Raw genomic sequence first — 14,493 nt, forward strand, 5'->3', positions numbered from 1 at the left:
ACAGCGGGCTGTGTGGTGTAATACTTTACTGCAGTTTATAACAGATGATAGGATAATACCATGTGGAAACCCAGAGGAAAACGTAAATGATTGATGAAACATGTTAAAATTGTGCCCCGGTTTTCCATTATTATGTAAATGAATGGCAGGTAGATGAATAGCAGAAAGCAAATAATGCATAATGAATGTTATTCTTAGGACCAGACCTCATACACAAACTGTGTCAGTGAGAAACAACCATGCTACCTGGGTTTTATTGTGCTTGCCCACAGATTATGTAAATGTGAAAGTCTTTGGTATTTCTACATTTAAAGCACAAGTATTGACATTTTAGGAAGTACGCTGTTAGACGAGAAGACTGATACCACTCTTCTATCTTTCTGGTAAATATAAGGAATATAGCATATTAGCACAAAGGCTGGAAACAGTAGGAAAACCTGCCTACCAGCACCTATAATGAACGCAATATAACAGGTTATAGAGCATTGGAAAGAAAAGACCCAAAATACACATTTAGGTGTTTATTTAACTTCATTTTATGTCTGTAGATTTCTTCTAAATTCACCAAACGTTAGCACTAGATAATGCACAGTTTGTGTATTTAAACAGATTTTCAGAAAACTTGTAACACAAAAACTGTCTAAATGTAAGTAATCAATAGTTTGATGAGGATATCAGTTAAAACTATGTATCCTGTTGGCCAGCAACCATTGGCTTATTGGCACAAAGTTATTACAAGTTATATATCTTGTTTTTGATGTATTTAAATAAAGAATAAAGTGTTGATATATAAAGCCAGTGATGGTGGTAAAAGCAAACAAATGTGTCCACGCACTGTTAAATACTCTACTTTCCTCTGAGACTTTAATGTTTTTTGAATTAGGACTCTTTATTTACAAAGTTTAGACAAAGAATCCCCATGCATTCATTAGCTGCACACTATTGCTCTTAATAAAGCCCCAGGTGTGCAGTATGTGAGTACAATATGATGCATCGCTCCTCTTAAACAAAGGTAGAAAGACTCCTTCCATAGGCAGAGTGCTGCTTCCCCATTGATCATGTCCACTGTAGCTGCAGTGGATATTGCTTTACTGTCATTCCCAGAGACTGTTTGGATATGAAGGTTTATCATCAAAGACCAGCGGTGTAACTGTAACCCCCCCGTGGATGAGCTGCTGTACAGTAGTTTCATCTCGGCCTAATGCAGCTTTGTACTGTAGCTCCTCCTTTGATGTGTGTGTCCTTGGGGACCAGATAGCTTCACACTGGATGTCCATGACAGTGAGTAGGAGCATTTCCTCATCGAATGCTGGCAGAACAAAACAGAGAGGCAGAAGAAGAAGGAGAAGGAAACAGGAAGTTGGCGGAGCTCCTCTCTCAGCAGCCACCTGGTGCCCCTCTCTTCTTCATTTTAACTTTCTATTTGGGAGATTTCTTTACCCAGCACATCTTTCCATTTGTGTTCAATTTAATCCCAGTGAGGCTAACACGAGGAATGTAACATACAGCTATTAGCAGCTGCCTTAGTGCACTTTGTAGCCACTTTCTTCTCACTTCCTGAATGGCAAAAATGAATTGAATAAAGGAGTGCTGCATAGGTGTGTGTGTCTGTTTGTGTATGTATGTGTGTGTGTGTATGTGTGTGTGATCTAGGGGGGTTGGATCCTCAAGGTACAGTGTTGACCCAGAAATGAACTCATGACCCTTTGATGTATTTAGCTCGGTGGTTATAACTCCAGTATAGAAGGTGTGTGTGTGTGTGTGTGTGTGTGTTTAAATGTGGACTAAGCTCTCTCACATGTATGCACTAATGCTCCTGATTTCACATTCATCACTGAGCACTCAGTGGTGCCACTTGATCACATGATTGAGTCACACAGTCCACTCTGAAATCAAACTCAGCTGAATAATTCAAACGCACAGACACACATGAGCCCGGCTGCCGCCCCGATGTACACTGCACTGTACACTGTACACTGTATGCTGTATGGTTCAAACCAGATCAGAACGCTCTGGTTATTCTGCTTTTCTGCTGCTAATCAAAACAGATTCTTGCTCTCAATATCAATGTGCTTTGAAGGGAATAGTTAGAAATGTTTTAAATGAACGTGTTCAGTTACTTGCCGAGAGTTACATGAGAAGATAGATACCACTCTTATGTCTGTGCGCCAAGTATGGAGCTGGAGCCAGGAGGCAATTAACGTAAATGATATCTCATTTGTTTCATTGTTACACAAACAGACGAACAGTTACGTCAGCCAGGAAGTCTCTGTACTGGGCTGTCTCCCCAAAAAATACTTAAAGCACGTAATTCCACCTAAAGCCACATGTACCTTTGTGTACAGATAAAACAAATCCTTCTTTCCCCAAGTTAGATGGGAAGATATTTGCAAAAAGAGCTGCACAACGCAATCTTTGGGGAAGAAGTGTGTCCACTAACAGTAGTTGTTGTTTGTTCCACTAACAGTAGTAGTTTCTGCCACTGACAGACTCAGGTTGTTATTGTCAGTGTCTGACAGCATTATGGAAAGGATCCCTACAGAGAGAGACCTTTAGTTTAACCACAAACAGCCGTAATGGAGAGTGATAGTGATCACTCTCCACCAGACTCCATAGACAAAAACGGTAATTTTACCCTGAATATCATCGTAAGTGGACAGAAACAGAAAAACCTCACCAAAACCATCCTACAATGGCAAACTACTCCTTTTACTTGTTTCTGATTATATTGTGAACTTGTAATAATGAGCTTTGGGACTAAACTTGGTGGCAGCTGTAACAACGGTCCTCTCTTTCACACCAACCAACACTGCAAATACAAAAATCACAGATAGGGAGTGGTAACATTTCCTCTTCCCCAAAGGCTTCTCTGCGTCCTTGCTTCTTCTATAATGTTCAAATTGTCCTCCTCAAATAAGCTTTTCTTTCTCACTTTATTTCACCCATCTCCCCTCTCATTGCATGCCAGTACACAGCTCTTACATCCAGATGGAGACACCATCTTTTCAGAGCTCGTTCTTGCTAATGATTCAAAGATTGGACACAATGGCAGACTTGAGGTTAGATAAGCAGGCTAGTTTTCCAAAGACTGTTGCTTTGAATTCTTGGACCACAATTGGAAGGTTTTAGAACACAGGAAAGCTATTACTGTCTCTCTGAGTTTTCGTGGTATCTGTGAGCCACAGCAGCCAGTAGAAAAAAGTTCTGCCGCCATCAAGTCAGACAGCGTGCAGCTCCGCCCGTTACGATCACTACCTCTGTGGGATGATAAATTGCGGCCGTGTAAACAACAGCTTGAAACGGTAGCTTTAAAACAATGAAACAAAACACACAGATTATTGAGCATATATGTCACAGAAAAATAACGTCCTAATGGCGGTGCAAAGGCAGACAGATAAAAAGCCCTTGAAGGTATGTTGTTCTCGGGGGAGTTCCCCAGTGGGCAGCTCCTCTCAAGGAGTCCCCAGAACTGTCTGGTCCGAAAACACCTATGACCTCTCTACTTTGTAAAACACTGATTCCCAGGTCCCTGGAAGCGTCACACACATTGTTTAAGTTGAACTCGAGGGCTGAGGAGGCGGCAATAATGGGAGCAGATGGAAATTTGCCACTGTAATAAAGCAGCAGAAGGAAGAGAGGCCGTATCAGTCCAAACAGCCCTGCCAGATGCCAGACATCTGTTTCTGTATACTACACCTTCAACCCTTCATCTTTCCATCCCTCCACTCCTCTCCCATGCCCACTCCACGCCAGGCGAGAGGATTATGGGTAGGCAGAGTTCACAGACGGCTCATCCCTTCAGCCTTTATCACAGACGCAGGGTTGCTATCGCCGGCGGAGCAGCACATCCAGCTGTAAACACTCACAGACACTTCCTGAATGCCACGGCACAGCGCCCATAATCCTCTCTGATTCAGACGAGGCCAGAAGTCCCGCATTGTATTTTTTTTTCACTTCAGGGAAGATGGAACTTGGAAAGACCAGGGGGCAGAGGGGTCGTGTCAATTACATCGTCAGCGGGCGAAGTGGCCCTGTTTGGCATTCAGCGCGGTAACAATAAAACAATAAAAAAAAAAGCTTGGCAGTGCTGCTTGGTTTATTTGTAGTAACTGGGACAGGGTTTGTGTTATTGAAGCACCAATTTCATGTGTGTCTGATCTATTTTGATTGGGCGCCATTGTTCTGTGATTCTATTCTCATCACTCGTACGTCCCAGCCTATTTGCATCTGTCAGTCAAAAGTATGAAGTCCAGTTTCACGACTGAAATGTTGATGACATATTTATTTAAAATATTTAATTTGTGTTGATTGACTGCCCGCCAACACTGCAGTCGTCACTTGTTTAATCAGTTTATCTCATTCTCTCCCCAAATCCAACCAGAAATGCATGCGGTTCAACCCGGATGCAACAGTCTGGGTTGCCAAGCAGCGGATCCTGTGTACACTTAATCAGAGCCTGAAAGACGTGCTCAACTATGGGCTTTTCCAGCCAGCCAGCAATGGGAGGGACGGCAAGTTCCTGGACGAAGAGCGCGTCCTTCGAGAGTACCCCCAGCCAATCAGCAAGGGCGTGCCGTCTTTGGAGGTAAACTATTGGCCAGTTTTACTCCTCCTTATTACATCTCAGTGTAGCATTGCACTAATAATGAAGCTGTTATGTTAAGGTAGAAAAGTAACATAATGTTGCTTTAAGTAAATAAATCAGTATGAGTCAGTATGAGTAGTATGTGGTGTGCTTAGTTAACTCGGACAACCCTGTCTTGGTAAGTGGGCTATTCAATCCTAAAGGACTGCCATATTCTTTGATTGTAATAAGTTTGTTTCTGTGATCTGATTGGCTGTTAGTGTACATCACTTATCGACAGTAAAACTAAATTCCTCAATATCCTTTCTATCTTCCAGCCCTACTGTACACCGTTCAACTGTAGGAACAGGACATGTGTATAAAAAGACCCTGTTAAAGTAAAGTATAACTGAAACAATCTAGCTCAAATCCCACACTAACACTGCAGCCTCCAAAGAAAAGACATGATGTAAGTTCATATTTAACACAGCCTTGACAGTAATGAAATGTGCCACTCATAAAGAGGACACATCTTACACTCGGTCCCCTAGCGATCCTCTTTCCGGAGCAACAATTGCTTTCAAGAGGCATCCAGAGGTGTAAAGTAAACAGCTCATGACTGAGAGTTTCGAGAGACATGTTATCAGCTCCCAAATGTGTAGTGCTGTTGGAACAGAGCTTTAACCTCTTCCACTCCACCCCTCCGTACCACAAACCCATTTTAATATCTTTAATAAACGTGTGTTTTGTTAGGTGCAAATTCAAATATGATAGAAGTATCCCATGCTCTTTTGTTTCTCATACGTTGGTGTACATTTTAACCAGTTTTGACCCAGGAAATGTATAGAAAATGTCTAAAATCCCTCCAAAATACCATATTGAGATACCAAGACCTTGACGAACACTACAGAAAAATGTATGCTGCGATTCAGTAACACCTGTTACTGTCATCATAGCTAGGAAAGCCATCCATCCTCTTAATGTCTCTAACTAAGTGGTTTCATGAGGCTGTGATTATCCTAGAGGTCATTTAATACAGCAAGGTCAGATCTTGAAAAACTGGTCTCTCTGTATGAAATGGCTACTATAGGGACAAACAAACAAGAATACAGTTGGGCTCATTGAATGCACAAGAGTCTCACATTTCCTGCTATACCCAATACTGTTTAGGACCCCCAGTATGCAGAAATATTCATATACACTAGGCAAAAAAAAAACAATTAGCCAGTTTCCAATGCTAAAATGTACTTAATTTGAATAAATCTTCACTGAAAGATGTTGGCTGAAGATGTATTTGCCCCCACAGAGTTCATGTGAGGGATAATGCCTGATGAGGTGTTCATTATCAGGAATTAATGGACGACATTGAAGCCATTGATTCCTGATAATGGACACCTCTAAGGGCATTATCCCCCTTATACCATGGTCACTTGCCAAAGAAAAGAAAAAAACAATTTTATATTTTCAAGTGTTTTGTCCAAATCTAAAGTTTTTCACAAGCCGTAACTCTGTGGTAACACCTGAAGGTTTGACTACTACCTGGACCAATCACTGCCATCCCATAAGGTTCTAACGTTGTTCATTGCTCCAGCAAATAGGACAAACCATAGATACAACTTGGCAATGGGAGCTATTTCTAGTTCTTGCTCAGCTACGAGCAAGAGAGCTAAGGTTATGCTAGCAAGATTCAAAGTCAATAACACTACCTAGATTTTGTCGAATGATAAGGTGTGTGTACTGACCTTGGACCTTTTCTTTCATTCAACAGTTTCGCTACAAGAGCCGAGTCTACAGGCAGCCCAATGTGGACGAAAAACAGATTGCCAAACTTCATACAAAGGTGAGTTTATTCTACTAAATGGTAAAACTAACTTTAAATGTAAGCCTTGTTAAGAGCACATTGACTCTCAGAGACTGCAAGTGATTTATTACAGTATCACGAGTGCCAGCTTCGACTGTAAGCAGAAACCCGTTATGCAAATGCAGCAATCAACACCACATCATCTAGAAATGTTTATTCCTACTTGATTTTGGCACTCAAACAAACAGCATGCATTGTTTCCTGTGTGCACATCAAATTACCCAGCAGGTAAAAACATATTGAAAAGAATCAATAAAGTGGAAGAATATAACACAATGGTTGCTGAGCAGCAGACCCACCTTTCCCAAAGCTGTCAGAAACTGGCTAAATGCTGCTAAATCACTCTTTTGTTATTGGTCAGCGATAGCCTCTGCCTTTCCTCCGCTCTGGTTTGGAGTAGTGGGGAACATTGCCAGCTGGGAGACAAACTGGGGAGCGAGCATGAGCAGCAACAGACAAAGCAATTCAAGAGAAAGATGTCAGAGTGCCGCCCACCTCGGCCCGACTGTGGACCGGCCTCTGGGAAGAGCTGTGTGAACACTCCACAGTAATGACTGTTTCATGTCAAAGGTGGTGCCAAAATATAATAAAGGATTTAGAAAAGGGAAAAGGCTGTGACAGATTGCATTATCTATTTAACAGCTTCACTAGTTACTTGGGGTAAGAGAGTGTTTGTGTCTGTTTCATTCTGTGACGGGAAGGGTGGAAAAGACGCCCGGAGCAAGCGCTCAGTGTAGCGGACCTCTCGCTTTATGCTCATTTAGAGCTTTTCTTTTCCTTTTTTTTTTATTTAACAAACACATATAAAAAAAAACATACAATAACTAATAGAGAATACATGTAATATAATTCAATGTTATCAAAATAGATAAATAAATATGGGGGATTTACATAAAAATATATAAAGATATAGATATATAGATGAATATATAATTTCTTTGTCACCAAACATAAATAAGCAAAGAAAGGATAAAAACAACTTCTTTTTATAGTCACATCTTAAGCTAATTTTAGCAAAACTCTTCCTACCTATCAAGCTAAACTTCATCAGTCGTCTGCCTCGACCAGTTGGGGTCTTTTCAATATAGAGGTTGTAAAAACTCTATTGTTCCATACAGTTGATCCATCAGGAGAAAAACTGAGTAAATATCATTTTCCAAATACTGAAGAAACTGTCTGTGAAAGTTTGACAATTTAAAATCACATTTTGAAAGAAACCCAAGCCCTCCTTTTAGAGTTGTTCTTAAAAAAGGAAAACCTTTTCATTCCTGCCAGCCCCAACAGCAGCCTCCTCCCTTGCTCCGTCTCTTCCCTCCCACATGAACTGAAGTAAATCTCTACAGTACATGTTTTAGCCACCGTTGTGTAAGGCTAGCTCTGGGCTGCTGTCCCACAGCTACTGTAATCCTGTAGTGCAGCCAAAGCATAAGCGTCTCTGGCAGCTCTCTGTTAGCGGCACGCTAGGAAACTGTCTGACAGCTGCTCTAATTCTACATCTGAATGCAGGAAAGAGAGGACAGGAGATGGAAAGCAAAGAGAAAGGAAGGAGAACGAAAAATGGAAAATGCAAAGACACGTTTAATAAACGTGGAGCAAGGGAGATGAACACACACACTCCAACACATTTACACTTTGCAAAAGTCATTAGTCAGAAAATGTGGCTCTTCTATGATACACTTTTATTTCTAATAGAGTCGTTTTTTTTTTCCTAATTTCTTGGCCTGACCCAACTTTCTGGAGCTAATCCTGTTTGCCGTGCAGTCTGGTGCTCTGTGGTTGGCTGGAGCTCACACTGAGACAGCCAATCCACCGCCAGCCTCACAACCTGTTTCAGCAGAGAGAGGGAGAGAAAGAGGGAGAAAGAGGGAGAGGGCACCATCCTCCAGACTCTGATTCACCAGGCCCGCAGACACACACACACACACACACACACACACACACAGGGGACATATCAGCTACATTAAATAAAACATTGCATGAAAACACAGGGCCATGTACATGAACCCTCGACATTTCCAGATATTGAACCGGCGGTGACTCATCATGGCTGATACCTGAACAGCAGCTCTTCATATCTGTGGTCAATCCTGCTTGGTTTCATTCAAATGATCTTCAGGTATGAACCTAGTAATTAAAGAAAGTAGAAATCAAGCTAAAACATAATAAAAGTGTGTGTCAACAATAGAAAGTCAATAAAAAAAGCATTTTTCACAGAGAATTTCTGAGCAGATTTTCAGCATCTGAACCGATTGGGGGATTTTGGGTGGATTGGTAGGGGCTATAAAACACCAGATTGTCAATCTCCTGTTTGTTTTCTGTGGACACACCAGCTGTTAAAAGCTACACAGTAATGCTAGTCTGATAATATGACTTCATCATTCAGTCTGACATCATGTTCTTCTTAGCTGTTTCAGTTTGGGAGGTGTTATTTTGATCTATTTAGCAGTGACTAATGAAGATTTGGGCTGAGATCCAGAAGCGTGGAACCAGGCTAGTGATATCATACTCTAGGGATGTGTCAAACTAATTGGGATAGAGCCCGATCAGGCATATTTCATGCACAGGTATTGGCTAAGTGAATCTATTTCTGATCTATTTTTGATTATTTGTTTGGTTTCTACAATAATTGTAGCTATTAAAATGCCCCGAATGTGTGCCGTACGCAAATTTCTTTTCTCCAGGATGGCAAAGTCATAACCCGCTCCACTCTGCCTCTGATTGGCTTGTTCTCGTTGCCTTTATTGGTTTGGTTTGTTATGGTTTGGCTTGAGGAGTGAAATTGGTTCCTTAACTGTCAAAAGAGCAATTTTTGGACAAGAAAGTAAAAAATAAATCTGTCTGGTGCCACAGAACGTATTTTGCAATCAATTTCACCCTCTGTTTCCAACTGCGAGGGGGGGTAGCTATGGTGGCCATGAGAGGGCCCGTATCTAGATCCAGTGTTTGGTTTGTTCGTTCTGGGCTACTTTAGAAACATGGCCGACTCCATGGAAGTGGTCCAGAAAGAGCGCCGGGCTTTGAAGCCAATTTGACATTATAGCCAAACCATGTAATAACAACAATGTGATTATATACTCATGAAATCGTACCTATGAATATTATATTAAATTTCTGCCAATTGTTCCTCCTCAGTGTTACACACTGGACCTTTAATCCAATAGCTAGCCTCAGGACTCAACGAATGATGCACATTTTGGTTGATTAATTACTAAAAATGTTTAAAGAAAATAACCATTTCTATATAATTTTTTGTTAAAGCCACAGGGAGCCGCTGGAGAGGGGCTAGAGACCGCTGTAGGTTGTGCACCCCTGGGTTGGGTCATGATTTTGCCATCCTGGGGAAAAAAATCTTGTGTACTGTACAGCTGTATAACATAGGAAAATATTATAATAAGAAATGAATTTCTTCTTCTGTGTATTGGCTCAATCTTCAGCTTGTATCAGGGGCAACATGATGTGATCAGGACCTCCCTATCTTTTACTCCCACCCTGCCTTTTTACTCCCCCTCATTTATTCTTGTGCCTTTTCTTCTCAGTCTATTCTTTTATTGCTACCCATTGTCTTTTCCTTCTTCTGCTATCTCATTCTTCTTTCCTCATTTTCTCCTCTCCTTCGGGGAGCTGCTCTCTTATCTATTTTTACACTGCGGCCTGGAAAGAAAGCAGACGGGAACAGAAGAGAAACCAGCAGCCATTCCACTCCCCACAATCGCCACACTCTCCCCTCGTGTGCTTCCTGGTTTCAGTAACCTTTTATTCTACCTTGTATTCAGCAGTGAGTCTCCCTCACTTTCACGCTGTTTTCCTAAACGCTTCCACTTTTCAGTTATGTTTGACCCTCTACACCTTTCTCTATCTCAACTTCTATTTCAGTCTTTTTACAGCTCTGAACCTCTATCCTGACTTCTTTTCTCTCACACCCACCACCATTTGTTCTTTCTTCTCACTGTAATAGCTTTTCCTCTTCTCTGGTTTGTGCAGGCCAATCTGAGGAAGTTCATGGACCTCATCCAGCATAATCAGGTGGACAAGGTGTCTAAGTTGCTGGAGAGAGGCTTCGATCCCAACTACCATGACAGCGAAACCGGTGGTAAGGCCGCACACAAGCACGAGCACAAAGACGTCAAACTTGAAGGTGTTATATACGGGATTTAGAATATTAATATAGCAACAACAACTATTTGCTGTGTTGTTTACAGCCGGCCCAGTGGCACATGCATGTTAGTGTCCCTCCATGTATACCGTAACTGTTGGCATTGAGAAGAGCGACTGAAATGGTTTGTTTTCTCATCTACATCGGTGAATTAAGGATTTATTTCCACCAAACCAGAGTTGGTGATTGTTGGAAAGACTAACAAAGAAGGTTTTGATGCATTTTAACTTGTTTCTGTCCACTTTAAATTAAGTTACAATGATCTGCAAGGTAAAATTAGCGTTAGCGTTTTTGGCTCTGGAGTCTGGAGAGTGATAGTGATATTACGGCTGTTTCTGTTTAAACTAAAGGTCTCTTTCTGTAGGGATCCTTTCCATAATGCTGTCAGACACTGACAATAACAACCTGAGTCTGTCTGTGGCAGAAACTACTACTGTTAGTACATTACATCTAACTTGATAAAATGAGGATTTATTTCGACCAAGTCAGTGTTACTGATTGGACAGACAATGGAAAGACAAACAAAGGTGGTTTTGGTGAATTTTATTTAGTTTCGGTGCAGTTTAAAATGTGTTTTACGATTATCTCTGAGGTAAAATGACTAGTTTTGTTAATGGAGTCTGGTGGGCTGTAGCACCCCTTAGTTTTAGTCTGAGATGCTGGTGCTGTAGTGCGACATCCAGCAAATTTTGTATTATATAACTGAATATCAATGCCACATATGAGTTCCAAAAGGTAAAGATTACTGTGTCTAAATTTGAGTATTTGTGTGTATGTCTGCATGTGTTCTTCCTACGCCAGGACATTCTCCAACAACAGATATCTGGATTCTGAACCAAGTGCCTTTAGAAACACAAACACTGAAACAAAGAAATATTGGAGAAAGTGATAGCTATTTATAAGTTCCTCCAGAGTCCCGTTCCCCAGTCTGACCATCAGTAATCCCAGTGTATGCCAAGTGGTTGGTCTGATCCCAGTCCCAGCAAATGTCCCTCATCATTCTGAAGAGAATATTCTCTGGTCGCTTCTTGCACAGGCTCAGTTGACTTTCAGGGTAGAATTACTTTTACAGCATGTAGGTTAACAAGTAATGAGAGACAGGTGGGTGTCAGTTCCAGAGCTGAAGCAGCAATTAGTTGTTCAAATGTCCCCTTAGAGGTTCTAGAGGTCAAAAGTCTTGGACCTGCTCTGAAACAGACACGTAGTAAACCTACCTGCGTAAATACGTTTTTGGAAAAGAGAATCGGAATAGGCCTGAGGGTAATGAGACCTGGTCCACAATGTGGTCCACCCAAACAGACCCAAACAGGGAGAAAACACCGAGACCGGCAGCAGGAAGATGCTCCACCAATCAACAAGCAGCCACGGCATTTGTGCCATTTCTCCTGCATTCTCCTCCTGCCTCACTACACATTTTTCTCCAGGGATCATTACGATGCACTAACAGAGCTGGTAGTGATAGTGATGGTTTGCTCTGGTATTATACTGTATGTACTGACGTGGAGCAATACAACAGCAGTTTACTGTTTCAGGGCTCTAACTATTTTCACAACACAGTTTTTACCATCACAAAGTAAATTCTGGCCGTCCCAATTATAAAATGTCTGCTTTTCTATATTAAAGTAATTTTGATCATTTAAATTGATGCATGGCAGAAATAAAATACCACAGAAGTGATTCATTAAAACTTGTCTGTCCTGTGACTGTTCCCGATCAATTTTTGCTAGGAACTGTTTTGAGCTACTTTCTACTAAAGAAATAGTCTCTGTGACTGGGAGGTCAGAGGAATAATCTGAGGATTGTGATGCACAATAAATCCCAGCAGTGGGAGCAGTTGTTTAAGAGGCAGATATCTCAAAACCTGGGTGCACAAACTCCCACTATTAGCATGGCCTGGTGCCAAAAATGTGAAAGTTTGTTCAAGACCACACAGTGGAAACAGCCTGTTAAGATTCCAGCCTTTGTTGATGGTGCTGCAATGGTGAACTGTGCAGGGTTCCCACACATCATGGAAAACCTAGAAATTTAGAGAGTAGTTTTCCAGCCAAGTAAACACCTGGAAATTGATTAGGATGACTAAATGTCCTGGAAATAGGAAGTGAAGGACTTTGTTTGTTCTGAGTATGTTCCAGGTGTGAACATTGGAGTGGTGTACCAGGCATTCCTGGGAGGAATGTGTGTGTTCTTACACACAACCAGCCAGTGCCCGGAGTAATGAGCTGTGTCCTAATGTCAGTGTGTTCTCAACACAGCTCACAAATGTTTCATAAAGACAAAGTGAGCAGGTGTTCCATGCAATGCTAAGCTAGGATAATAAGTCCTTAGAGGTCCACTTGGAGGCAGAGAGTCCTGTCTGGGGAGACGGAAACCTGGCAAGAATTATAACATATTATCTCCAAACATGCACATCCACTCAGTTGTGCAATTGAATTAATTTGTTGTGGAGCTAGTGCTTGGGATTACCATCAGATATTGTTGTCAGGGAATGTAATCTATTAGGAGGAACACATGCAACCATGGCCTCAATAGACCTAAAAGGACTGAACTCATAAAACATGTTGAGTTTAGAGGAAGGGAAGCGACACTCATGTATGTTTTCTGTGGTCGTCCAAAGGCATTCTGGATAATGATGGGACGAGTGGAAGGGTAAGGCAGGTTGAGGGAAGGTGCAGCAAAATCATGTTAATATTAAAACACTTTCTCATTGCATTTTGATGACTTGAAAATGAAAAAAAAAAAAACATCTAGATAAACACGAGCATGGTTGCATTTTGGTTATGATCAATAGTTACTAGTGCAGTGCCCGTAGGAAGTATATATATAGAAAAGTGGGAGGTTAAGTAGCTTTTTCATGGATGGCCAAATGAGGTTGTGTTTGAAGGTGTAGCAGCTCGCTACAGACGAACATCCACAGATTCCGATTCCAGTTTGTTGTCCTCGCGTATCCGGATCTCCTCACACCGGAACAGACTCGGTCCGGACTCGTTCAGTCTCAGTAATCCACAACAGTCAGTGTAGATGCACTGCTCGCACCTCTGCAGGTATCAGATCAGCGTGTTTGTCATGGGGTGGGCTCTGCAGTGATTGGCTCTGGAGCGCATTTGGCTATGGTGGCTATGTTTGACAATGCTAGCAGAATTCGTAAATCATTTATGAAATGAAATTAATGAATTATTAACGGTATCTTTATAGTCCAAACAAAGCCGATGTTGCACACCCTTAAACTACACAGCAGCCATGTTGAAACTCTCAGGTCAGTCTGATCCTGATCTGCAGAGATATTTGAGGCACACACACACAGACAGACAGACAGACAGACAGACAGACAGACAGACAGACAGACAGAGATTTCTTGCTTTTATAGAGAGATATGTAAGAGGTGGACACTAACACTACTCCAGATGAGTGATCTGTAACTCTATGGCTGCTGAATGTGCAAATAAGCTGTTTGCTAACAAGTTCAACATATCAACTTCAAAGTAATATGTTAATTTTGCGTTTACAACTTGTTTCTGCTGCCCCTCAGTGGCAAAAAAAACCAAAGTTATTGCAGGTTTAAGGCGAAACTTTTTTCCAATCTTAGGAAATAACGATATGGCGGACTCCGCCACCCAAATATCAAACATCTCATTCTAAGATAACAAAAATACATTTTTATTTGGAGATGATTATACACTAATGAAAACTTATCTATGAATATTATATTGCCTATGCCAGTAGATCCTCTTGAATGTTACACACTGGACCTTTAAAAAAATTACTTAAAAAAACGAGCAGCCACTGCAAAATAAGACAAAAAGAAAGCAACAAAAAGCACATGGAAAGGGTTTAATGCATCTCTAACTGCACTGCCAAGCAAATAGCATCTCAGTACTCTAATGCTTAATTAATAATTAAATTAGGTAATATAAATGT

At 41.3% G+C, this 14,493-nt stretch overlaps 1 protein-coding gene across 1 annotated transcript in view; it reads left to right on the forward strand.

Moving 5' to 3' along the window:
- The window catches only part of LOC127351354 (SH3 and multiple ankyrin repeat domains protein 2-like), a 224,346-nt gene that overhangs the window by 64,786 nt on the left and 145,067 nt on the right, over window positions 1-14,493 (forward strand). The window contains exons 4-6 of the mRNA XM_051378830.1: window positions 4,382-4,585; window positions 6,333-6,404; window positions 10,407-10,515. Of these exons, the coding sequence (XP_051234790.1) occupies window positions 4,382-4,585; window positions 6,333-6,404; window positions 10,407-10,515 (385 nt within the window). The remainder of the gene's footprint in view (window positions 1-4,381; window positions 4,586-6,332; window positions 6,405-10,406; window positions 10,516-14,493) is intronic.

This window comes from Dicentrarchus labrax, unplaced genomic scaffold (assembly GCF_905237075.1).
Source record: "Dicentrarchus labrax unplaced genomic scaffold, dlabrax2021, whole genome shotgun sequence".
In the NCBI taxonomy this organism is placed as follows: domain Eukaryota; kingdom Metazoa; phylum Chordata; class Actinopteri; family Moronidae; genus Dicentrarchus; species Dicentrarchus labrax.